At 40.7% G+C, this 27551-nt stretch overlaps 1 protein-coding gene across 3 annotated transcripts in view; it reads left to right on the forward strand.

The window, feature by feature from the left end:
* Positions 1 to 15687: 15687 nt before the first annotated feature.
* RORA (RAR related orphan receptor A) overlaps positions 15688 to 27551 on the forward strand; it is a 357182-nt gene continuing 345318 nt past the window's right edge. For 2 of the 3 annotated variants that reach the window (XM_062501320.1, XM_062501322.1), the window contains exon 1: positions 15688 to 15853. In XM_062501320.1, coding sequence (XP_062357304.1) covers positions 15688 to 15853 — 166 coding nt within the window. The remainder of the gene's footprint in view (positions 15854 to 27551) is intronic. The other variant, XM_062501321.1, reaches the window with a different exon arrangement.

Genomic DNA, 27551 nt, shown 5'->3' on the forward strand with positions numbered 1-27551 from the left:
GGGAGACTTATATATCTGGTTTCTGGAAAGTTCTTTTAATTCTTAATAGTTCAGAAAAAGGGAAGTTATGCAGTCTCTCACTGTTTGATACCTTTCCCAGTTTTGTTTTGTGTAAGTTTGGTGTTTTCCCCCCAAGACTTGCAGTAGTTGTGAAAATGTGTGGCAGCTGAGCTTTTTCATCAAGCATCTGTTGGGGGCAACTCAATCAGATGAGAAACATAAATGGCCAAACCAGATGCATCAAACTCTTAATATTTTCCTCCAGGCCTGTAAACTCTGTTGACATTCCCCTAAATAGAACTAAAACCTAGGCAATCTTATTTCTTATTTTTACAAGAAACTTGATTTAAATGTTAATTTAAAAACTATTTGATTTTTTTGAGAGTGCCTGTAATTAATACTATTTGTCTGACATTTTAAATACTTTGCTCACTGTAATTTTCTCAGCTGAAAGAGGTTTAAAGCACCAAGAATATAAATTATATCTTACTTTATACTATAAATGTTGAGGTGTGAAATTTCTTCCTAACATAGCTTTTAGAAACTTCTTTTGTATGTCAAAAAGTAGCATAGATGGATAGTTTGAGTAATAAAAAAATAATGCTGAACATCATACTTTTAAGCACAAGAGTTGTCATTTTATGTGATAAATGGCTTTCTTTTATGAATCATGTAACCTTTTGTTGTGCATTCTCAAAATAATTATTTTCCACTGCAACACAAACCAGTAAAAAACCTCAAAGACTTTCAGAGATACTGGTGTATCTGTAATTCTTGTCTGAGCCTGGCAGTACACTCTTATACCAGTGGCTGCTGAAAAGTTGCAGGAAGCTTCTAGGCCATGGAGACATCTGAACAATTTCAACAGGAGCAGCCAAATCTTTTGGCAGCAAAGATGTTTTTTAGGAGTTGAAATCACAAGGTCAGAGATGGAAACGTTTACTGGATTGAGATTGTATAGAATTAATGAGAAGCTAAACTGGAAGTTTTGAGTGTGTTAGCAGTCTCATGACAGTTCCCCAAATATTGGAGAGTTATGAGTTGAAGCTGGCCCATTTAATTTAAAAGTAGAGCTAAGCAGTTAAACCAGTCAAAGGCATGTTCATTAGATTGAGCAGAATTTTCCTCTGTTCACTGTGACCCTCCTGGGATGGACTCGGTTATGGTCGCACCAACATTGGTTATGGGTGTAATGTTGGGAAGTTAATTTGGATCTAAACTGGAAAGCTTCTCTGCCCTGGAGTGTGCCCGTGTAGATTCCCAGCTAGAATCAGTGCACTGTGGGGTTGTCATTGTGTTCCTCAGCATCTCTGCTTCCCCTGTGTATGCTGCATCTGGTTTTGTGAAATGCTGTGAGAAAGTGTCTCCTGGATTCCAGCTTCTCTTGAATTTTAACTTCAGCACAAGCTGGGAATACAGGAGAATGGGGGACACTGCTGTCTGTCATAGAGAAGCAAGTTGTTAATTTGCTTCTGAAAAGGCACTGTCTTCCAACTCAATTTCTACTAATTAAGAGTTCAGCAAGATCTGAAAGGTCCTGTCACAATGATCATTTTAATTGTTTTGAAACATGGAAATAAAGATTGAGATTTGTGTCTTGAATAAAGATTGAGATGTGTACACTGGAGATCATGTGTGATGGTACCAATCAGCAAACTGGTGTCAGTGGAAGAATTTGTCTGTCCATGAGCTTTTTTAGGTGTGGGAACCACAGCCTGATGGTGCTACAGGATGGACATTTCTGGTACTGGCAATCAGGAATGGAGAAAATATGCATGTTCTGGATCTCTTTCCCTAGAAGGGCAGGGCTCAGTGGCAGTGGTATTTGCACCTTGGTTCCTGTCACTTTAGCAAGTCCCCCACCTAATCAAGTGTGTTCACAGCCTCTAGGATAGAAAACTGTGTAGGGATGTATCTTAAGGTGAAACATGTAACTATTACCTTTTAGGCTGTGCTGTTCTCTGCTGGTTTGAGCAGCTGTAGTTGTAAATGTATAAGCATAAGCTAGATACCTTTACTACTGCTGCTGTTGAAAAATATGTAGACCTTAACTGGAGGAGAAATTAGACCTGTCCTAAAACTTCTGTGAGAGCTCTAAATGCTGAGCTATTAGATGAAGAAAGAGCTTTTCCCGCAGGTTTTATAGAAGACAGGTGTACCCTCTGGTTTATGGTAGAAAAAGCCTTTGTATTGGAAGTTGAGAGGGGGGGCTGCAGTCTCCCTGCAGTGAGGATCTGCTCACTTGGTGTCTGCATCCTTAAGACATCTCTGCTGCTCTGTGTGAAACTCATCTCTGCCTAACCTTCCTGCATTGAGGAGGAGCCCTGGGCACTAAACTGGGCCCCGGGAATTGTTTTAAGCCTTGCTTGACTGTGAGTTAGACATTGTGGAGCTCAGTGTCATTGTGCAGAAACATTTCTGTGAATTCTCTTCCAAAAGCTCATGAGTGCTTTTGAAAATACTTATTTTTTTTTCCTAAGCCTAATTTTCAAAGGTGATACAGGGAGCCTCTACTGAAAAGGGACTAGAGCTTCATGACGTGCAGACAATCAGCACTATCCAAAAATAATTCTCAGGTTATGCTCCAGTGTAACCATTCTCAGTATTACTACATTATATTCTGTCTTGATATGACCTCTGCAAGTAGTCTTTATTCTCATATTCCCATATCATACATTGTACCAGTGCCTTTGAGATAAAATTCAGATAAATCAGAAAAAAAATTCAGAAAAATCTGTGTTCTGACTAAATGAAATACAATTTAAATTTGTCAGAGAACTAAATACTCAGAACATGCCCTTGAAAAACAAGTTTCAAGACAACCCAAGCAAAGTTTTTAGTAGACTTGCATAAACCTGGGTGATATTTATGAAGATGTGTAACTCTCCCTGACTGAAAACCTGACTAAATATCAAACATCATTTGTATCTCTAGGTGCATGATATAGACCAGTTGATATAAGGTCATTGACTACAGTCTATTTTCCTGTGTCATTTTAGCAGAGCTGAGATGGATGCAAACTAAGAGTTTACAGGTATTTTATCAGTGAGAAGGGCTAAAATTGAAAACTGAAAAATGTAGTAAAATTAGTGATTTATGAAGATTACTAGAATCTAGGAAGGGGCATTTAGTTTTTTATTTATCTGTTATTCAGTAAATTCCTTTCTCCCTTTATGAAGACCAATCCCTTCCCTTTTCCCCTTAGGGACTTCCCTAAGGTTCCAGTATAGAATGCAGTTCAGTTTGCCTCTTCTGGTTCTTTAATGGTGTATGGAAACTTGAAACAGGAGATGATTTTTCCTTTCTGGGAATGCTCACAGATTAGTATATGGCTGTTATTCTAGCTTGTGTTTGTTTATTTTTCACATCATATAAAAGAGCCCGAACAGAAAATCTTAAAAGCTTCCAGATCACTTATATGGAGAAATAAGCTGAGAAAGCTCCATTTTTAGCTTGTGCAGCATAATTAAACACACCAATGAGTTAAAACATGAACACAGAAACAACACAGAGGACTTTATACTCAGTATTGAAGCATCCATCATTCTGTACATCCATAGCCCTTTACTTTGTTGGACCCCCTTGAGTTCCAAGCTTGATTTGAAATTGCCGTTCAAAATATCCAGCTTGAGTATCCTTCTTCCTAATGAAACTGTAGAGATATGCCCAAGTTAGTTCATCCAGGAACTGCCCTTTCTGGAGTTAAAACAGGAAGGGAGGTAATGCAAAGCCTGCCAATCTTCCTTTTAATCTTTTTTAAGAGTCTAGAAGTGTGGCCATTGGTCCATGAATTAGAACAACTGTGAGAAACATTCCAGTAAATGACCAAATGTAAATGTTCATCTGTGAATAAACCCAGTGGCAGTGTGGACCCATTTAGGAATCTACAGGGCTACCTGGGGGTACCTGCAGAAATTAATTCTCTTTGTCCTTCCAATGCATGGAGAATATTCTGCCTTTAGTGGGTTCCATAGCACTTAGTGAACTGCACACCAATCTGATATTTTCTTCTTTTTGGAGAGCCAAATGCTTTAGCTAATTTCTTGAACATTTAGAGGTTTTGCTTTTCAGAATGTTCTTCAATTGCTGCTACTCTAGTTAGGCACAGGCAGTACAAACACAAAACTCCTAGCTTTGCTTGGCTGAGCTGGGATAGCAGTGTATGAGCTGCTTGCATTGGGAACTTCCTGGGATAAAAAAAAGTAGCAGTGATCAAACACTGAAATATATGGAATTCTGCAGAGGCAGCGGCTCCAAAGTTGAAAGCATTAAACACAATATTGCTTAAATATGAAATAGCTGCACACTAACCCCTTCTACTTCCTGGCAAGAATAATAATGCTGCTCTAATTCAGAATGAAATTGAAATCAAACAAAACAAATTCTCTGTAACCAAAAGCAAGTTGGTGGCAGGGATGAGTCAGGACTGAAGTTTGAAATTACAAAGTGGATTTTATGCAGGAGCCTCTCTCTCTTTCCCTGTTGCCAGAGAGGGTTCATAGGCAACAGACTTAATGGGTTAGGCAGACAACTTGTTGCTGACTAAGTCACAAAGAGCTGACACCTCTTCTGCATCTTGGAAGGCTTGCATGCTCTCTGGATGTTTTAGACCAGTGGCATGCCTTGAACTCTTTTCCTAAAAGGAATTTTCTCCAGAGCTTTTTACAGTTTTGCTTATTTGAGTAGCTAACTAATTTTGTTCTTTCTGCTTTCTTATAGGTAAAGCACACTATTCTGTTAGCTACAATATAAGTTCCCCCCCCCACCCCCCCCCCCCAAATGGCAGGGAGACCTTGGGTCAGATTCATCAAGAGGGATAACAGGTATTTCCAGGTATTGCATACTAATGAATAGCTGACTCTTATTCATTATTTATCTACTCCAGAAATTTAATGAATACCTTGAAAGCTATTTATTGAATTCTGTGTTTGTGGACAACAGTGTGTCACAAAGTGCAGATCACTGAATACTCTGATCAAGTTTCTGTATGTATGCAGTTAAATAGAAAAATTAGTTTATTTCAATCATGCATGTCCTTATTCATTCTTCTGTTTGCCTTAAAGGCTTTCTGTCACAATTTAAGCACTTTAGAAGGTGGGCACAGTGTGAATTCAAGACAGTCACAAGCCAAGGAGCATCTGGATAAAAGCTTAAATATATGCTATTATTACTTTGTTGTGTTATACATATGGGGAAGAATGAGGATTCTGAAAAACCTGACAGGTATCACGGTTGAATGATTTGTGATATGACTGGCTTCTCTATCAGGAGACTGCTACAGCTCCTAGGCTTTGGCATTTGGGTCCCAAAATTCTCCAGCTGTAGGGCAAGTCCTGCTTTTGAAATCCTGAGCATGGAGATTTGAAGAGCTGAAGCGATTTCCACTGTGAGTTTGTGGCTCTGGGGACTGGGCAGCTCTTCCAAACCAAGGTGGTTTTTTTTTGTTGTTGGTTTGTTTGGTTTTTTTTTTTTTTTTGTTTTGTTTTGTTTTGTTTTGTTTTGTTTTCCTTTTTTTTTTTTTTTAAGCAAAGCAAAAGGGACTGGGCAGAGGGGGAAAGGCAGTGAGTACAGTGGCAGGGCTGTGACAACATCCCTGGGTTTGCCAGCCCCCTGGTCTCAGTGTTTCAGAGGCTGAAGCTGGTTGCTGCATCTGTCGCTCTGCCTGACAAGAACAGAGGGACATAGTTTAACTATTTGTGGTTATTTTGATGTCTTGCTTTCTGGTACTGGCAAAACAAGTACTGTAACTTGGCTTAGGCCTCCTTGGAGCATGAAATTCTGAAAGCGTAAAATCATTCCACATACATTTTCAGCAAGGGGCTTGCTTTGAACCTCTGTGTTGTTTCTTCTACTTTGCTGATAGTCCAGAAACCAAAGCACCAAGTACATGAAGTGAGCAGTTTGATTACACAGTGTATGCAGATTTATTTCAGGGTGAACACAGTGATCATAGTCTTGTTGTTGTCATGACTTCTTCTAACTCTCCTCATCATAGTTCCATAGATGCTGTCAAAGGAACAGAATTGCTATCATTTGACCACTCAAAAAGACAGCTTAGTTTTCCAACAGTAGTTTATTGTAATTCTGTGACCACTGATACCACTCAGTTTCTTGAGCTTGAATCAAAACTTCAAGAAGAGGGGATATTTTAAAAGAAAAAACCTGACAGACCTTATATTTTAGGGGAGTTTTTTTCCTTTTTTTTTTTTTTCCTCTGGAGGAAGCTTTACTAATTTAAAAATGTTGTGGTTTAATAGTCCATTTTCAATCCAGAATATTAAAGACCCTATTATTGGTATTTATGAGGTTTGAGTTCAGCAAAACACTTAGGCATGTATCATGTAATGCATTTTATTAGTTTTCCTCTTTATTTGTTATATGGTTTCCAAAGTCTTACTTCTCCAAGCCCCCAATCCTTTCATGTCTAAGTATGTATAAATCCATTGACACTGAGTTTTTTGCTTTCTGGATGTTCTGCTTGACCATGAAGTCTGAGGTATACATTCTATTAATTGTGTGTAGCCAGAAAGGGCACATAACTCTAATTACCTGATACAGAAAGTCTTGGCTAAATGTGTGGTGGTCCTGTGTCTGTGTGTGCAGTCCAGATTGTGCACAAATTTGCTTATAGAAGGATTATATGCAAGCATGGTAATTTAAACAACTATTCTGTATTTGAGTATTAAAAACAATAATGAGTTTTTAAGAACCACTGCTGGAAAGTTTTTATGATTGTTTCAGAACTATTTACTTCCCCCTTCCCTTCCTCTCTCAGGGGAAAGCATTTGGAGTGTTGGATTCTTAAAAATCTCACATCGCCAGACTGAAGTTCTGCAAAAAATCCTACAGTGGTCATCAGTACATTCATCTGGGGAAAAAACAGAGCTAAGCTATTTATTTATCTTTAATTATAAGTGGTTAAACAAGGAGAATAGACTTACAGTTCCTACTGAACTCAAAAAGACTCTGCTTTGTGCCAACTAAAAATTAATTAGTAAGGAATTTTTAATTTCAGCATCCTAGGCCAAGAATCTATTCCTTGATAGAGATGTCCCCATGGAATAGAGTTATGAGATGAGATTAGAAGGAATGTAAACTTTGTATCACATGAAACTTCTACTCTGAGCTCCAATGCAAAGGGCATTCCTAATTTTTTTTAGTTTGGTTGGTTTTTTTTTGTTTGTTTGTTTGTTTTGGTGTTGGAACATAAGCTCAGAGCTAACCAGATGGGGGCCCAACATGCCATATGATGCCATAATGTAGCTGTGAGATTTTTGAGGTGGAAAAGTATTAAGGGCTTTTTAATCTGAAGTAAGAAATTGCTCCCCTGGATTTGTGAACCTGAAATGATAGAATAGCTAATGCCATTCCTTTTGGAAAATCATCACATGCTGCTGCTTGCCTCATGTCTGCTTGATGCAGAGGGGCATCAAGTATTTGTGCCCTATCAATTGTTTCTTATTCATGTAACCTCTTCCTCCTGGTTTTGTTAGATTTTGTCATTTTTTAAGATGTGGACAGAAAGTAGGGAAAGCTTAAAATTCCCTGTGGAAACACTGGGTGATCACAAGATATAAAGTATTTTGGGTTGACAGCTTTTGTTTTTTGTGTGAAATATAAATCTTTTGGCTCTCAAAGTCTAAACCAATCGATTTCAATCAATTTATCAGACAAATCTCACAGCATTAGGGAAAAAAAAGAGTTTAAATATAATATTTCTTAGTAGTACAGTCTACATTCAGACAAAAAATCTGAAGTAGAGCTGCTGTGTTGTTCTTGCCTGTTTGTATTGATTTATGAAAAGCCACAAACATTAGTAATGAACTTTAAAATGAACCACTTCTTGTCCCTTTGAAAATTGTTCTCTGATCTCTGGGTTCCTTATGGTAATTGAAAATCACAATAAAGACCTTGTAAAGCTGTGAGTCTCAGTGCAGGGGAGGCACAGCAGTAATGTTCACTGGTACATGTACCAGGAAAATATCGGGGCATTATAAAGGTTACAGAAAACTGAAAGAAATATTGTATTAGTGTAAAGCTAGTGCTGTAAATATTTAATTATTTCTTTCTTTCCTTGAGTTGGAGGCAAATGATTGCCATCATGTGAAGGTGCTAGCTATCACACTGTGAAATCTGTGTGGATTACTTTGGGAGAGTAGTGGCAGACCTGAAGGGATGAAACATGGTGGAAACTGCAGAAAGAATCTGGGAAATATCCTGTGGACTTCATTAATGTGTCCATAGGGTAACAATGCCATGAAGCATGAGGAAAAAAAAATTTCTCTTTTCTGTAAGCAAGATGATTTTCATGTTAGTTATTCACCATCTAGTGTTTTGCCTTTTTTTTTTTTTTTTTGATCTTTGGTAGGTTTGCCCGAGTTTCTGCTTTATGTCATTTTCAAATGGTAGTTAAATCCCTACAATAGCAACAAGGATTGCCATGAGGAATTATGAAAGAATCCTACATATTATGGAAGGTAGTAAAGAGAGAAAAAAAGTAACGAAAAACTAAGTGTAAGTGACAAGATGAAATGGAAGAGTACTCTAAGAATCTATGGAGTACAGCAGGTTTTACTTTTGCTTTAAACTTCAAAATAACTGTGTGGGTTATCATGAATTCTCCCAGTCACAAGATTCCAACCTCAACTACTAAAACAAACTTTGTGTAGGAAAGAGCTTTCTATTTTTACATGAAACCTCAGGCAATTTTTTTTTCTAAATGAGAGCATATAGTGTGTGCAAATACATTTGTAAGGATATTTTACATAGCCTGTTTTTGCTTTTAGATAGTGGCTTTATTTTAAAGAAAAATGGTGACTTTTTCAAAAAGGAAAAGAGGAGAGATGCATTAGCAGTCTCAGGGCTGTTTTCATAGGCCTGGAGAGATTCAGAAATGAAGAGCTGGGATTTTTCATTGCTAGGCTCACTAAAGCTGAAGTTTGATTTGAGAATGGTTGAGGCTCCTAGTTTGAGATACTGAGAATCTCTCTTGTGGCTATTCCTGAGCAACCTGTCTGCACATGTCCTCTTGATTATGTGTGAGAATCCCCATGTTCACTGTGCAAAGGCAACCAGCTCTCTAGAGCTGTACTCAAAATGAAGTGGCTTTTTTGGCTAAAAAAATCCATGGTTGGGTCAATTTAATGAACTGTAATTTATGATTGATTTATTCAATTGAAGAAGAAGAAATTGGAAAATACGCAAGACCTTGATGTTCCTTTTTAAATGTGTTTCAGGAATTTGTTTTGGGTTTGGTTGGTTTTGTTTGGATTTTTACCAGAAAATACTGATTTAATTTGAAACATATCTCAACATCATTTTTATGAGCAAGTTAAAAAAATCAAGGCTCAAAACACATTTTAATTTCAGGTCTAATTAAATATTTTGTTTGGTTATAAGGTAATTACTTTTCATCACATGATAAAAAGCTGAAAAAAATTGCAAGGCTTATTTTGGGGTTCAGTGCTTTATAGAACATGCAAACAACTTTAACAATAACCAAATTTGTTTTTACGATATTAGAACTGTCAGAAGTTCTAATTGTAAAAGCTAAATAGTTCTGCCCTCTTCCCTCTCATCTCCAAATACAGAGAAAAACGTACCTCTTCTGTCTTACTATGCCTTTATTCCACTAAAACACTGGTATATATTCACTATGAAATTCCTCTTCCATGGCTTTTTTTTTTTCAGCATAGTACTTAAAGCTTCATATGAATCTTTCTAGTCTGTATAAAATATATAAAATTTTGGACTTATAAGAGACACAGGCTGTTCTGTTGTGGAGCTTGAAGCTGTGTAAGAGTTAAAGCAGGAATGTTTTCTTTAATACAAACTGACCTTTGCATGCAGTAGACAGCTTTCCATTTTCTGTGAAATAAAAATATTTTACTAGATACAGTGTTTAAATAAGTGATGCTTCAAATTATGTAAAACCTGACCATTTAAAATAAAATTACTACTTCCTCTTCTGAATTTCTGACATAATTCAGTTTTAATGGTCATCTAAGCTGTAATGTCTCTGCTGTGTATTTAGGCTGCTTGATTATACTGATGGGCTGTATAGTTTTTTGTTACATGTACAGTGAAGATAATTTTCATGTTTCTAAGCTAGAAGATCAAGTTCTGTGACCTGGAGAAAAAGAAGGCAAATCAGAATACAGGGTACAGGTGCAGCTCCTTGCTGTTGCAATGGGAAACCTGGGTGTTTTCTACCACCTGTCCAGAACATTTGTGATATGGCTGGGTTGGGATGGAATGGGAAGGGGCAGATAGTTTGTACAATAACTTCCCCATCTTTTGGAAGGTGCACTGTTGGAAATGATGAGGTTACTGGTGGAAATTCATTGGGAGAATGACAGAGATGTACGAAGGCATATACAAAATTATCATCTAGACAATAGGAATTTTTTTTTATCAAGGACAAGCTATTTTTTTCTCCTTGCTTTAACCTGCTTTTAACCCATCATTACTTTCAGAGAGGCACATCTTTTTGCCGCAAGTGTGAGTTATCAGTCTGATATTATGGATAAATTCTATAATAAATGTGGTATTTGAGGAAACAGCTCTTGAGTAAAAAACAGTGAAGAAGGTAGTACTGAAGCAAGAGCTAATTAGAAATCAACCACACCCACTTTGGATGTGGGTGAAGTGATCCAAGGTTTCAGAACTGGCATCTCATTTACTGATCTTCACTAAAAAAAAAAGTCTTCCATTTTCTTGAGAACAAAAATATAACTCTGGATCAGATTTTTCTCTTCCCTGTTTTCTTTCAACTCTCCAGAGAATATGGGCAGGCTGAGTAGCTCCTCTAATTCAATTAGCTTAGCTCTGTGGGAGGAAGAAGTTGTTTGCAAGCATATTGAAAGTAAGAAAATTCTTCACCTGGCTAAAGGAAAATTTTCAATACTTTTTTTAAACTATCTGCAAGAAAACAACAGCAGAAACAGCTTGCTGAGAGAGGTGGGTATCTCTGGGCCTTTTACTTTAATTCACTTACAAAAAGTCTTGAATTTTTAAAAACTGAACCTGGGCTACTCGTTCTATCAGGAGATGCTGATTGTTGACATTGTGCTGTACAGAGAAGCACAAAGGATTCTTTACTTTGTATGTTGTGTGCTTCTCCACTTTCTTTCAGAAACAGAAAATCCAATAAGAAATTAATCCAAATGGTGGGAAAGTGGAAATGGAGGCTTTAACAAACAGTGAAAAGCAGCTCATAGTTCATACAACGAGTTTACAGCAAGGAAGAAGATTGCACTGTATCTGTGCTGTGTTAGGTGATTAACAAATGCTCCTCAGTCTTTAAAACAAACAAAATTATGTCTGTGAGTGTAAATTCCAGCTGAACTGTTTGATGAGCTTTCCACTTTGCTTAGAGATAAAGCTGTGGGACAGGGTCCACTGAAGCTGCATCCAGTCTAAGTGCCTCCAGCAGGGTTGTTTTATTTCTTTCCTATTATTTTTTACCTTGTTTTCATCTAGGATATGAGAGAATGCTGTTCAGGTACTGTTTGATTTAATTACTGTCAAATATTCAGGTTCCATACCTACAGTTTACCAGTCTGCCTGTTTTTGCTGAAGCTTAACGAGTTGCATAATTTTGAGGAGATTGCTGTATGTGTTTCCAGTGGAGGCAGTTTCTTGTCCTACTGTAAAATATAATTAACTGAAGTTTTGTAAACCATTAAAAGATATGCCACAGAATGCAATTACAAAGAATAGATGTATATATGTATTAAACTCTTCTTTGAATATAGTTATATAAGCACAATGACATCACAACTGTACTAAAGACCTGCTTGGTGTCCTATGCCTTGCTTGATTCTGATACTTGCTTTTCTGAATGTCTAAAATCAATGATTTTTTAAATTTCTTTTTTCCTGCAAAGACGTGAAAACCACAGGGATGTATCCAATGGAAGTAAAAATGATTTACTCTTAGCATCTTGTTGTAGAGGAGGAACAGCTGTAACTCTGCCATGTTATTCAAGCATTGCCCTCATGGTTATTCATCTCTACATCAATATGTTCTGTACAACTGCTAGACTGGAGCTAACAGAGCTTCCCAGAAAGGCTTGACAGTCCCCTTTGACATATGTGTGGTGTGGTCAGGGGTAGCCCAGGCTCCAGAACGTGTTTAAGAGTCTAGGTGATGATCTTAGTCATAGAATTTAGTTTTAGTGCTCTCCTGTGAGGAGCCAGTAATTGGATTCGGTGATCCTTATGGGTGCCTTCCAACTTGAGATATTCTATGGTTTCATGTAACTACTGAGTCAGAAATTTACTTTGGCATTCTTTTTGGAGGGAGGTATTTGAACAGCTGGATTAGTTGTGTGTAGAAGACCTTTAGTGACTCAAAGTGGGCTTGCACATTAATGGGCAATGCTGGCAGAATGGTATGGTGCTGTGATTTTGTTGCACATATTTGTGTGCTCTCTACCTTGTGCCTGTCCTGCCCAAGAATTGCTTTCTGTGTGTCTGGTTGCTGTGTGCATTACAGCTCTTCTGCCACTTCCTGTGCCACTGAAAAAGTGTCCAGATGATTTTTATACCTCCTCTACTCCAGAATCATGTGAGATTTATGTGACTTTTTAAATTAGAATTTTTAAAGTGATTAATCATTCTATCTACATGAAATCAGCTAATCAATAGGGGATGTTTGGTAATGCTTGTCCCTTTCTGTTCCGTTACTGATACTTCTGGTACGGTCTGCTGCAGGTAATATCTGCAATAATTTCTAAAGCCCTCTTTCATCTAACTAAACATTTATCCCCAAGTTTCTCAGCATACCTGTCTTTGCTAATGTCATCTCACTTGTTGAAACAAGCTTAATGATCGAAGTTAATGAACCATCTTGGTAGGGATTGGAAGCTAGAAATAGACTGAAGAACGAGGAAGACCTTTTCTATGCCCAGGAAATGTCTTAGCAGAATAGGTTCACAGAGAGAGTTTTGGACAAAAGTCATGGTGGTTTTCATGCATTATATAAATCTCAAGTGAACTGTCACCTGTCACCCTATATTCCTTTGCTCATGGTGCTTTCACTTTGTAGGCACCCTCTCTTTTTGCTAGAATAAAGAAGCTTTGTCTTTTTGCTTGGGTAGGTGCTCCTAGATCATGGCCTCTACAAACAAGCTACAAATTTGTCCTGCTTTAGCTGGTTCTAATTGCTGGTGATTTATGAGAGAGGTGTTGTGGAACAACATAAAATTAAATTTTTTTCTCCATTAATTCAGATGTTCTAAGCACTTGGGCTTACTCCTGTGATTTCCCCTTCCTCACAGTTTACTTTGAAAACCAAAGCTCTACTGTGTTTTCCTATTGTAGCCTTCAGTGTTTCCTTCTCCTTTCTCTTCTAAGTAAATTTGAAAATTGCTTAGATTTAGAAAACAGGGGGAAAGACGCACTAAATTACAATTGTGTAACAAAGGCAGGTGTCCAAAATATCAGCAGCCTTTAACAGATAAAAGGAGAAAAACCCCACTCTACACTCTCTTGATTATTTGAAGTAGCTGCAATACTAAAACCAGTCCTGCAAAACACTCACGTGAATAATCCTTACTGTGGCAAGTAGTCCAGTTGTTCTCAGCGCTGGTGAAAGGCAGTGGTTTGGTAGCTTTGAGGAATGAAGTTTTTTTTTTTTTATTAGCTGGGCAATTTTCCCAACAAACATTGCCTGGTCAGCCTGCTTAAACCCCAATTTGAAGAGGGAGGGATAAGCTTTTTCTCAGGCTAACAGGCAGTTTGGTTTCCAAAGAAAATTCTTACTTGTATTTGAAGGCTGTCAATTAGCAATAAGTAAAGGGAGACAATTTTCAGGAAATTGCAGCTCTAATCCACCAAGCTTGCATCAGAGAAGGACAACCTTGCTGCCCTCTGCAGATTCTGGAGAGACCATGCCCAAAGCCTGTGCCTCCTGTCTGTGCCAGTGTGTGTTCCAAGGGTGCTCACAGTCTCCACATTAGTCCTGGAAAGCAACCTGTGCTCCCCTTCCACTTGTCCTGGTTCCCTTGTCCACTTCCACTCACTCTCTTTCTCAGGTTGCTCTCTAGGAACAGCTTCCATCACCTTTCAATTGATGCTGGTGAAAAACCTGGTAATATTTTTGTCCATGCCCTGTGTGCTCCCAGGCCTGCCCTAACCAACCCAGTACTTAATCACAAAGAACAGGACCTGGTTTTATTCAGTGGGTAAAGTCTGTAAGCCCAGCTCTGACCACCTCAAATCTATTCATGCTCTGAAAGTGAATGCAGAATAATTCTTTGATGTTTCTCTGTCTTTTGCAACTGTTGTCCATTCCTCTCAGATGGAAGCAGACAACAGATAGTCAACTATTGTGGTGTTTGTCTTCTAGACACGGGTAGTTGGAACTTCAGGACTTCCTAATCAACTCACCCAAGATTCTACCCTTCCACCAGAACAACTATCAGCAGTGCAAGATGTAATCCAATTTGTGGACAGGTGCCAGAGGCAAAGTGGGACTCATGGTACGTTTCACAGCTGTTTGAGCAGACACCATTTGTGGGAGAGCGGTGCAGCACTGGTGCTTATACTGCAGAATGTGGAATTGCCCAGGGTTTACCTAGAAGTTTCGTCAGGTACCACCAGCACCAGCAGTGTTGAAAGCTGTAGCAGCAGTCCTGGTTGGCAGAAGGTGGCACATCAGCTGCTTGCACATGATCCAGTGCCTTTTGGAAAAAGCTCGAACTGCTTTCAGTAAAAATACCATGATTTGGTCTAGTCGGGATACGCTTCTAGTCAGAGCAGTCAAAGCAGGCAGCTTTAGCACCTTCTGTGCAGGAGGCAGTAGGGCTTCATGAAACACGGCCTCTGTCGTACAGGGGTGATGTGCTCTCTGGGGTGTGTTTGTGGCAGCTGTTACTGGATTTTAACATCAGGTAGTGGACAAGGAATTGACCATTGCTGCGACCGTGAACTGCACAAGGGTGCTTGCAGAAGTCAGACCAGATCTGGAGGTTTTCTGGCACCTTTCTAGTCACCTTTTGTTCTATGTCAAAGCGCACATCATTGAAAGACAGGTACTGTCTGAAATGTTGCCTTTTCCGGTTGCGTGGCTGCTAAACATGTGGGTCTTGAGACGCTTAATACAGCTGGCATCTCCTGATGCGGCTTCAGCTGAAACAGCCATGGGGGAGGGAAGACGGCCCTGCGTGGAAGCTCTTCCCGCTGGTACCGCGGCTGCAGAGGGGAGCTCCTCGCGGGCGCGCGGGCCGTGTTGGCCGGGTCCCACCATCGCGCCGAGCCGTCGGTGCCGGCCCGGGCGGAGGTCGGGCTGGCTCCCAGCCCGCCCTGGGCAATGGCAGCACCTTCTGTGGCCCCGGCCCCGGCCCCGCTCGGGGGCCGCAGGGATCCCGCGGCCGTCGCTCCTCCCGGAGCCGCGGGCTTCCTCGGCGGGCACGGGTCGCTCAGCCGGGCCGAGGCCGCGCCGGAGGGCGGCGGTGCCGGGCGTGGGGCGCGGGGCTGGCGGCGGAGCGCGGGGGGTGCGGGGGCGGGGGGGTGTGCAGCTCTCGCTAGCGCTGCTTGTGGTCACAGCCAGGCAAGCTCACATCCCATCTGGATCACGCTCGCTCTCTCCCTTCTGCTTTCCTACCATAGAGTTGCGCTGGAAACAGAAGATAGAGGGAGTGTAGGAGCTCGCCATCTCCAAGCGATCTACATTGGGAAAAACATGGAGTCGGCTCCGGCAGCCCCCGATCCAGCAGCCAGTGAGCCGGGCAGCAGCGTCTCCGAGGCGGCCGCCGGCGCCAGGGACACCCCGGTGAACCTGGAGCCTGCCCGGAAAAGCGATGCGCCGGCTCCCGTCCGCAGGCAGAGCTACTCCAGCAGCAGCAGAGGTAGGGAGACTTGGGGAAGGGGGAGGGGGCCGGGGGAGTGGGATCGGGGGGTGGGTGGGAATAGGAAGAGGGGGGTAAGAGAGAAGGGGGAAATGCAGCAATTTAATCCCCTGGTTTATTGCTCGTGCTTGTTGAAGCCGCGCACGCGAAGAAGCCGGGTTTCTACACCCTGCAAAAACCTTGCAAACTTTTATAGCTTCTTTTAATTGCTGCAGGAGGAGGGACAAACGCAATGAAAATATTGAGCGGTGTTTGGTGCTTTCTTGTCTGTCTCGTTTATTGTCTGAGGTATCCGGATGGGTACTGTGCCCCTGAAATTACATAATTTTATAAATATATAAAGCAACAGCGGGAGTATTGGGATTCAAGGGAACAAACTTTTAAAGCGGCAGTGTCCTTCCTCCCCCCCTTTTTTCTCCCCCTCGTCTGTCTCCTTTTGACAGTTTCTCAACTGGTGTGCTGTGGCTTGTTGTGAATGGGGGATCTGTGATTAAACAGGAGATTTGCGGTCTGCGGGTGACTTATTCACTCTGTTGTGCGCTGTTTTCCCTTAATTCATTTAAGTGTATCTTAAAAATTATTTCATCGCGGAGTGGATGATCTTGTAGCTGCTGTTGTTGAAGGTGCACAACTTCGCAGAAGGTCTCCGCGCGCCCAAGGATTCTCTTGCTGCTCCGCGTCGGCCCCCGAATAAACCGCTGCAGACAAACGAGCCCCCCTTTTCTGCCGCCAGCTGTCAAAGCCCTCCTGCCTCAGGTTGCGTCTCGGAGTCGTGCGGGTCAGCTCAGGGCGGTTGAAGTTTGGCGTCAGCCGCGCTAGCGCCCGAGCCGCGCCGGCGGCGAGAGAGCTGCGCGCTGCCGGGCGGAGCGGTGCGGGGCCGTGCGGGCCGGCTGCTCCCGCCGCGGCACGGACAGGGGCCCAGCTTCAAACGCCGCCGGAGTTTGCGGAGACGTGCGAGAGGGAGGAGGCTGCGGCTTTAATTACTTGTAAATAATTTATGAAGCGTTGCCTCTACAAGAGGGGGAGCGCGCTAGAGAGGCTTCGCTCGGTAAAATCCCTCGGTGATGGGTAAAAATGAATTAAATAACGCTGTGCATTGGAAGAAATGACAGGCGGAGAGAAGTACGTGCCCGGCGGGAGAGCAGCCCCCTCGGCGGTAGCCGGCGGGGCTGGGGCAGCGATGCCCGGCCGCCGGCGATGAGGAGACCGTCTCTCCTCGGACGGAGGGGGTTTGAGTTGTAGATTGGAATATGGCTGATCATGTGTTGGCTTGTGTTTTACAGTATTTTTCCCCTTTTGGCCACACCCCCCCTTCCCAGGCAGCTTCCCACTCAGGGAATCCGCGTACAGTAAAAGCCATCGAGATGTCACACGCCGAAACATTTAATTAGAGACGGTTTGCGAGCGGGGATCCGTTCGGCGGATGCCGAGGCGAGGAGGAGCGGGCTCGGCCGGAGGAGGCCGGGTGGCCACGGGCGTGTGCGCAGGGAGCGTTCGGCTGCGCGGGGTATATTTAGAGCTTGCGAGAGTGGATTTGGAATGCAAGCGCCTTATGTAACGAGGTTAATCAGAAACACTGGAGAAAATTTCCTTAATTTGTCGAGGAGTTTTCTGGATGTTTGCGGAGCCGGCCGTAGTTCGTGGGTGTTACACAACGCCCCCTCCTCCCGGCTCTCCGGCTCGGCGCTTCGGCGGCGCAGGCAGATGGTGCTGCCGGGGAGCGGGGCCGGCGGGAGGGAGCCGGCAGCCGGCTACGCCGCGTTTGGGGAGGGGGGCAACTTTGGGATCCCATAAATTATGTAACACTCGGCTGTCGCTTCTGTATGGATGCGAAAAGGAGAGGGGGGTGCCGGGAAGCCTGGGCAGCTCCGGCGGCGAGGGTGTTTTCTTGGCGGTCCCGAATTGTTTAGGCTGTGGTACTGCTAACCTCCTGACCCACATGTCCTTCCTCTCCCGGGCCTCGCTGGGGAAGGGGAAGGAGCAGCAGCCAGGCACTCCGGGCACACGCCGCCGCTCGCCCGGGCTCCCAGTCGCCGCACGCAGGCAGGCACTGCGTTATGTAACAGTCTGAGTGGGAAAGCGAAGGTCAGTGATGGAGGCATCCCCGGCAACACAATGGCCAAAGCCCTGCGCGCTGGGGCTGTGCGGACCGTAAAGCGAAATAAAGCTCGCGGCAGTAATTGGCGTGTGGTTTGGAAGGGCTTGGGAAGGGAGAGGGGAGAAGGAAGAGGAGAGTGGCAGGGATTTTTGGGGGGGGGGGGGGGGGGCGGGGAAGTGTTTGGGTTTTTTCGGATGATGTAATGGAGTTGGCAGAAAACACAAGTCTACTCCTAGAGTGCAAACAGTAAGAGAATTGTAGCTGGCGTTCTGTGCTAATACTGCATAAATTAGTGTATTTGCAGTAAATTCACCTATACAATACACACCAGATGACTGTGTCTTTCTAATAGTTAAAAGTTGGAGATACAGAACCACGCAGGAAAACATGACAATGACATTTTGGTTTCCTTGAAGTCAGGACTTGATTGATGGATTTGGTGTTAGGAGTCCCTGTAGACTTGTGGGTTTGTGGGTTTTAATTTTTTTTTTTTTTTAGCTATTGAAATAGCACTTGATTTCTTGCCTTTTTTGCTTTTAAATAGAGCCCTTTATATCTTATGGCAACAATGTGACCTTAATATGTGACTAGTATAGGTGAAATTATTTTTAGAACTGTTACCTTATAAGATCATATGTTCAGCTGTGTATTGAGTTTAAAAATTTACTTGTTTGGGTCACAATTCTGCCATGTGTTGTAAGCCGGCAGCTCTGGACTCTCATGTGAGCTGTGTGGAGGATAGATGCAAACACAGATATTTAGGTGTATGTACACATTTATACACCTGTCTAACTGTAAAAATTCTTACTTTTATTCGGCAAATGCTACAAATATTTGTTTCATATCCTTAATTTTCATAGCTGCACACACTGCAAAGCTGCTTTGATACGTCTGGGTTTATAATAACCAGTGTACATAAAGAATAAAGAAAACAAAATTAAAGAGAGGACTGTTGATGGAGAAGTGGGAAAAGTTTGCTGTAGAATAAATTCTTAAGTGAAGCTTTATTTATTATAATATTTATCTTTTCAAAACACTTTATTGCTTGATACACAAACCTGTCTGTACCGCCAGATTCTTACATAACTTGGTTTTTATTTTGAAGAGGTTATGCTGGTTTTATGTAGAATACTTACTTGAAAATGTAAATTCTGAGATACCAAAAGCACTTTTCAAATGGGGAGTTATGTGATATATTTAGTATATGGGGGCATGCATGCATACTTGCATGCTTCAAAAAATTCCCTGCAGTCTGATAGAAAAATGAATTGTTAGGAAATTGTCACCATACTGGAAAAAGCAGGAAATGGATAAAAAGCCTGGTTTTTCCCCAGAGGGATGTTTTTACTGCTGACACTAGTTGTTAAAATTTTCTGAAGACCAGTCACTGACCAGCAGGTTGAATTTCAGTCTGTGTGTCTATGTGTGTGTGTTCTGCAACAAGGGTTTGTGGTTTGCCATGCTTGGTAGAAGGAATGCTTCCCTCTCCAGCTCAGGCCCTGGACTGTGGCTTTTATTGACATTTATTTCACTTTGCAGGCTTTGACCTCCATGGAGTTCTACCCATGCTGCAGTCTAAGGCTTAATATTCTCTTATTCCCCCTAGAAACAGTTGCAATTGAATAAACTATTTTAGTAAAGAACTACTGTCATATTACAAAACAAAGTACATATAAAGCTTTTAAATCTGCTAAAAATGCTTAGTTTGTTTGGAACTGAGCTCTTGGTTTCAGAGGTAAGTCAAGAGGGGATGTCTTGCTGAAAAGTATTTAAGACAGCTCTTACATCATTGGATGATGCTATGTGCAAGTATTTTTATAATGCGTAATATTTAATAATTGAAAACTGCAGCTATGTAGGTACTTGTTCTCCTTTTCTTGCTATTGAGGTTCTGAGTGTATTTGCTGTTTTCCAGAACCATTTGGAATTTTTTTATCATGTCGTCTATTTATCCTGATCCTGTCTCTACTGGTAGATTGTGGCATGTTGCTTTTTTGCTTTTTTAAAAATTCGGATGATGCTTCACAAGTAGGGATGTAACATCATTAATAGTGACAACACTAGGTTTGTGGTGTTCTTTTCTTTAGATTTTTTTTTTTTCCTAGATTGTATCCATTTCTGGATTTAGGCTATTCTACAGAGCATAGCCACAATACAAAATTTTGCGTGTAGTTTTCAGGAGGACTCTTTGAATTTTGTAAATTTGGATGCTTTCAGTAGATTCTTTGGGTTTCCTTTGTCATCATTGAGGACTATTCTGCTTGCACCACTGATTTAGTCCTATTTTGGTAGATGATGTGTGCTTTGAATCCTTTAAAGTACAGCGTTGTTTTAAACGTTTGTAGCATAGGAGCAATAATAGCAGCAGTGTGTTGTTCTCCTAGGAACAATGCAGTTCTCTTATTTCAATAAACTGTAACCTATTCTCTCATTTTATTTGCTTGAGAAACATCTCAGGAGCTCATAAACCAGAGTGTAAATACTGTTATCATTCAACCAAATGCTGTAATTTTGCTAAATAAAGAACATAGTTTGTAATGGAGATTAATGGGCTGTGTGACAATTTCAGTTTTGGGCATAGCACTGCATCTGAATGGAAAGGGCAGTTTCAGCTTTGGGAGGTTGTCTTTTTTTCCCTTCTGATATTTGCTTTTAAGCTACAAAAATATGTGTTGGAGAAAATCTCAAATGACTCAGTCAGTTTTGTTGGATTTAGTCTGAGAGCTATCCCAGTGAAAAGGAGAAAAATCCCAGTCTTGGTTTAAATTACTGTGACATCTGTATCACTCTTGAAATTAATTTGTGAATAGGTGATCCATTCTTCACTGAAATATTTTTAAGCGCATGTTTTCAGTAACAGGCAATTATAGGAACAGACATTAAAAAATGAAAAAAAAATAGAATTCAGGGTGTATCTAAATGCACTGGCAAGTGTGGGTGCTGTGTAGCTTCGGGGTTGTTTACAGTCTGTGCTTCTCGTGGCCACTCAAAGGGGTTGCAGTGGCAGCCACAGCTGCTGTCACACTGCTGTAGAAGCCAGGGGAAGGGGAGTGCTGGGCCCAGGTACTTCACAGGCACTGTCAAAATGCAACAATTCACTTGACTCAGGGCCTTCCATTCCCTGCTGCAAGGCAGTTTTCAGCCCCTCAGCTGTCTGTCCATCCTAGATATTTTGGCAAGAGGCTACCTGTCATCCCAGGGCCTTTGGGGGCTTTGGGTGGGATGCTGGAGTGGGGAGCAGTGTTTGCTTCTCAAGAAAAACTGAATTATTTTTCTCTGTCCCACTTTTACATGGACCTGAGCTTGCTGTGGAGATAAATTTCTGTGGCTTTGGCAGAAGAGGAGGTTCTGATGGGTAAAGTGTTGAAACTTCTGAATGTGTGGAAGCATCCTTCATATGCAGACTTCTGCTGTCTTGTTTCCTTTGACCCCTTTTTTTTCCAAGTATCTTGTATTTCACCTATGCTGAGGCTGTCTTTGTAGCCCTGATAATCACTTCTGGAAATGTACTTTACAGAGCTGTTGATTTGATATATACTCTCAGCTGGCAGACAGGTCACACATCCTTACCTGCATAGATTCTTAGATATGTAGAGGAGGGCCCTGCAGAGCAGATTCTGAATCCCCTAATGTCATTAGATCCATGTTGCACATTTCATGTCATAAACAGATCACACTTGGTTTTTAGGGTTGTTAATTTTTTTTTTTTTTTTTGGTCCTAGTGTTCTAATAGGAGGCTCCTCTACAGCTTTGTTGTCTGATTATTGGAAACCTTTTCACTTTTAAGTGTCTGTGCTCATAATCAGCTAGCTCACTTTCTTCTTTAAATGTTTTCTATAAAAACCTCCTTAGACTGAAAATGAAGAAGAACCTGGTATTTTATTTTGTGATCAGTGAACCAACAGTGAGCTCTGTTCTATGACTCACAGTTTAGCACTTCAGCGTATCTGTTGTAGATGGTCTGTGCTGATAGAAATAAGAGAACAACTTGGGCTGCGTTTCATGAGGAGTTAATTGTCTAATTTCTTGAATGTAAAGGTTATGAATTTTTCTTCATACCATTATCTGAAGTCTCATCTAGGTATGTTTCATTCTTGGCACCAACTCTTCAGAGCTCTTCAGAGACTAAGTGTGTTGGGGTGTGTATTTTCATGAAGAAATTGTGGGGCTTATTTTCCAGCAGTTGAATCTTATAGTTTAGCCTCATTGCACTGTTCATTTGGAAGGATCCCCAGGTGTTTTAAATGCTATTGGGAACCATTTTGCTTATTACTGAAATCCAGCCATTTCTTGTGTGGAATCTGACAGCTGTTTAATGGTGCTCAGCCATGCTAAGCAGATCAGAACGGAAAGTGAAGAATACCATACCTGATTGAAACACTCAGAGGGATTTTGGATACAGATAATATAATTATCTGCATTGGAATTGGGTCAAACAGCTCTATTCCTGTAGAAAATTACTAGGTACTTTCAGTGGCAGTGTATGGTCAAGAAATTGGTTTGAAATACCTCCCTGAAAATTATACCCCCAGCAGGGATATAATTGAAGATCCCTATTGTGATCACCAGTTGCAGAATGATCAATGATATTAGGTATTTCTGGATGTATTAATTGTTTGGTGCCATGCTGGTATGTGAACCAAATAAACCAGGGGGGATGCCTGGGATGTTGCAGGTCTTGCTTTTGTAAAGCAAATTTCTTTACTGTTGAATCCCTTAAATAGTGAGTTGCTATCCATGAAATATGCTCATATTTGCAGCGGTTTTAAAAATGGTTCTGGGGGATCTCTTGGCACTCAGCCAGTGGGGAGTGGGGGAGGTAGGTGTCAAGTCTTGTCTTTTGAGGATATTGATGGCTATGGGGAAAATCCAGCTCTTTTCCAGTTGTCTTCAATTTCACTTCCCATGTAATCTATCAGAACAGAGTATAAACAGAAGATCTGCAAAGGAACAGAAGTCAAAATTCATGATCAACTGAATGTACATAAATGTCCTAGTAATAATGACCAACTGCAAAGTCATTCATTTGTAACTTAATCTGATAATTTCTGTGCACTTCTAAAGGAACACACTATGAAGCTGGCAACTTCTGAGAAATTGCTGCACTGTGTTTGAGCTGGCATTATAACAGCATGATAGATTGCAAGATGGAGAACAAAGTTAGTGTGGAAACTGAGCTGAGAGAAATTGCCAGCAGAATATGGGGAAGCAGAGTTGGACTGTGATAACCTCCCTTGTAGAATCAAATTAAACCATTTTTAAAGGCTTTGTTGATTTTTAGTTTGTAGTTGTACTATATATTTACTTCACATGGGTGCAGGAGATTAATGAGGCAGGTGTAGTGATCATGGGATGAAAAACTGTGGTGCTGCTGTTCTTTTTAAATGTTTCATTTCTTACAGACTGTGGGGTATTTATAGCATTAATTAGCAATATATCTGTGTGCTTTAGTTCTGCAACTGTTCAAATGTATTGAAAGTATTTAATATGCAGAGGCAGTGGAAATTATAACTTCTAGAAGGAGGTTGGACAGAAAAGCCCCTCTCCCTTTTTAATTTTTTTTTTTTAATTTTATTACACTTATAAATTATCTTTAAAAATAGCATGCTCTTCCAAAGAGGTGGTTTGTGTGAAGAATGAGGACTGTATGGCCAAGAACTCTGCAGCTGGTTTCAACAATATGGCTGGAAGAAGACAGAAGGAAAAACAAAAATCAAAGCCCAGAGGTAGACCATATAGCAAAGTGCTGTTGACTGCACATCCAATAGCACTGTCAGCTCCTTACCTGTGGGAGAGGAGTGTTTTCCATAGTTATGTAGAAGTGTATGCCATGCACTTCTGAAATAAATATATATATATGTAAAACTGTAGACACCATGGGGAAGATTTAAATTATGTATTAGAGCTTGGCCTGACTGTTTTGGCACTGAAGCAAGGTCTGTTAGATACAGTCAAGGATAAAACCAAGGCCAAGACTTGTGAAATAGTGATTATAGGGTTTATTTTATTCCTGTAGTGGAATTACGAGAATACTTTAAAGTAGGATTTCCCCTCAGAGTTTCCCTTCAAATGTAAGTGTGGGAAAGAATACCTTTTTATGAACTAATAGGTGACTTTGCTGAAGTCTGTACCAAATGTAAATCAGAGGCCTTTGCTGCATTACATCTTTTAACTAAGGGCAGAAAGGTAAGGTTTAAACTATTTCTTTATAAGAAGTCTTGAAATTTGATAAGACAGGCTAAAGTACAGCTTTTGCTAATACTTCACTTGAACTAAAAAAAAACCCTGTCAGCACAAAGCATCTCCTAAATCCTGTGTATATTAAAAAATAAAATAATATTAAACCAATCTCAAAGGAAACTAGGGCATATCAAAAACCTCTCTCTGCGTCCTGCTTCATTTGTGTAATCTTCAAGAGGAGTTTTTTAGTCATTTGTGTTGTCATTATAGAAGTTAGGATAGGGTCCTTTACTGCCTGGGTTGTTAGAGGCCTTTTAAAAATTTTAATGAAGTATACTCTGAACAGTTGACATCTTCTGTGGAGTCTGAGTGCCTCTGAGATAATACATGAAAATCAGTTAGAGCACAAAAGTAACTCTTTCCAGGACTGATGCTTGGAGGAATAATGGACAAAGCAATGTATAGTGGTGATGTACTTTCAGTCCCTTAGCAACCTTGCCAATCCATCAGTAGCCAGACAGGCCTTACACTTTGAGAGACTACAAAAAAACAAACCACTGAGTTCTTTCTCGAGATTTCATTTCCACTTCAACTCTTAATGGTTGTATTTTTCTGCTGAGTTTAAGTGTATTTTTAAGAAGCGCTCTGATTTTCATGAGCGTGAATCTGCCAGAGATCAGTTCAGGTCAGTCATACATTGGCAGTATGAAAGCCACCCTTGGCTATTAGAAGTGTTCTGCTCTAGTGACAGAAGACTGGATCATGTGAGAGTTTGTGCGTGTTTAATACTAACCATCGTGGATGATTCTGTTATGTCAGTGATAGTACTTCAGTGTTGGGTAAAACCAGGCATGCACGTGTAGTAAAGATCAAGAGAGAGATGCAAGTAATCAAGAACTGCACTGAGAAATAGTTTAAGAGAAATTAGAAAGTTTGGCACCAATGACAATGACTCTGGATAAAGGACGAATTAACTGTAGTTTTCACAGTAGGTAGGGCTGGGTGAGCAGTCGTAATTATTTTGGCAGTTGCGTTTTTACTCTGCTATAATTTTGCTTTCAGGATCATACTGTGGCTTTATTGCTGGAGGAGAATTTGTATCCCTTCTTCAGAACAGCTGTTAGGAAATGAGCAAGAATTTCCTCAGGTACAGAACCTGAGTTGCACTTGTTTTTGCTAGATATGGAATGTGTTTCCTAAGTTTACTAAAGGTTTTAATTTGACACTGACATCTTAGCTCTATTCTTATAACAAGCAAGAAATCTTTTTTGTTTTGTGATGGAAAAAATGAAGGGAAAGGTGAACTTATTGTAGGGATTTAGCTTCAGAGAATTTAATAAGCTAACTGTTGAGGTGGCCTGCCTTACTGGCATTTCTCTCTCTTGATATTGGCTGCCTCTAACATGGTTTGATTATAACTGAATTATTTTCCTGTTTTGTTTTTGTTTTTTTTTTCTGAGTAAATCATGCTATACCACTTTGCCTCCTTTTAGAGATACACATTTCTAGTTCAAGAGAAATTTCAGTTGTTAATTTTTTTGGATAATAATACCTCACTGAAATTACCAGGCCATATCAGCAGTATCCTAGCGATGCTTTAAGGTGACATGCAGTGTAGTATCTTAAGGCTGTGCCAAAGAGCAAGGGAAGATATTTTTTTTTTTTTAAAACAGAATCAAAATCCTTCCAAAATTCTAGCTAGTCATTAACTTTCCACAGCAGTGCTCAAGGCAGTCTGTCTCTAAAATCTTTGGTTTCAGTTCTCTGAAGAATGCTCCCCCATACAACATTCACCTTAGAGAGGATAAGGACAAAAGCTTCCAGGATTAGCAGAGCAGCTAGGTTTATGGATAACCACAGGCTCCCATTTAGCAAGCTGTATTTGGCCTCAGTGTTGGGTTTTCAGCATTCCCAAGTCCACCTTTGTGTTGTTTTCAGCCCAGTTTAGATACTGTAGAAGTGCCTTGTAGGTCTCTGCAATTGTCAAATCTCCTCAGAATTTCTTCCACGTATCCTTTGTTTTCTTTGCCACAGCAGAGGTTCAAAGCAGAATGTCTTTAGGGATTTGAGAGAAAATGATCACAAGTGGTGACGTGGGGACTCATGCCAATATACTGAAAATATTTTCTTGCATTGCTTTTCTCTGCACACAGCAGAACACACACTGGAAGCAAACTTGGCTCTGAAAAGGCAGCAATAGAAGATGTAAAAACAAACCCAGAAAGGAAGTAAATGAAGCCAAAGGGGGAGCAGGGTAGTTTGGGTAATGAACAGTAAAAGAAAGATGTGGAACTTAAGGAAGAAGTGCAATGAAAGGGTACAAAAGAAAGATGACTGATTTAGAGAATGGCCTGGAAAAAAACCCCAAACATTTGCAAAAGGACTGGAGTGGAGGGGGAAGCTACAGTGTCTGCTGAGGGGAGGGGAATTTACTTCCTTATTTCCTCTGTACAATTAATATGGTCTTATTCTGTGATCTTGTCTTTGCTGTGGAATGTAATAAAATGTCTTTTAGTGCATGGTGTGGTTTCAAACAGTTGCCTCTGATTTGCTTTAGCACCCTATTGTTTCCAATGATCTCCAACTAAATTTTTTTGCCATAGATGTTGTGCTAATGTGTTACATGAATTATTTGTCTTATCTTGGTCCTGTGAAATTAGAAGCCCTTTCCCACAGTGTATTAAGCAGATTAAAATGAAAGCCTGTTTTTATGGTCCAGCAACAGTGCAAATATTTGGGAAAAAGAATGAAAGAAAAAGAGTTGTGAACTAACAGTAGGGCACTGTGAGGACTCTCTATGAAGCAAACACATCTTGTCATCTAAATGGTGAGATGGTAAGTTCCAAGCTTCACTTGAAAAGGTTTGTACTGTTTCCCCTGGTGCCTTAATTTGGGGGGAGGACCTTGGGATTGGTAGTTTCTACTAAGATACCTGTTGTTGTCATTGTCATTTGACATTAACTTGTGAGGCATCTTTGAAGAAAACTTGATAAAAAATAGATTAATGGCTGTGGTGGGGGATAAGCAGGATTCCTTCTTTTGGTGAAATTATGTATTGTTAGTATTTTTCAGCATACTTTGACCAGATCAGCACAGAGAAACTTGGTTTTAGTCTGTCTCAGGTAGTGTCTGATTTTTGCAACCACATTTAAATGTAAGCAGTTGAAATTTTAGTGTAATCCTGATATCTCTATATGATGTTTCTCCATGAAAGTAAATATTTCTACATTATGTTTTTCCAATGTAATGTTTTAGATGTAAACACATTGCTCTTGATTTGTAATTTTTTTTTCCCCACATTTTTCCTGTGTGTTTTAAGCAGGGAGACTTATAACTGCTGGACCTTACTGAGGGAAAAGTTTTATAGACACAAAGCAAGAACATATAGAGAATAATTAACATATATTCAAATTGAAGCAT

The sequence above is a fragment of the Cinclus cinclus genome, chromosome 13 (genome assembly GCF_963662255.1).
Source record: "Cinclus cinclus chromosome 13, bCinCin1.1, whole genome shotgun sequence".
Lineage (NCBI taxonomy): Eukaryota > Metazoa > Chordata > Aves > Passeriformes > Cinclidae > Cinclus > Cinclus cinclus.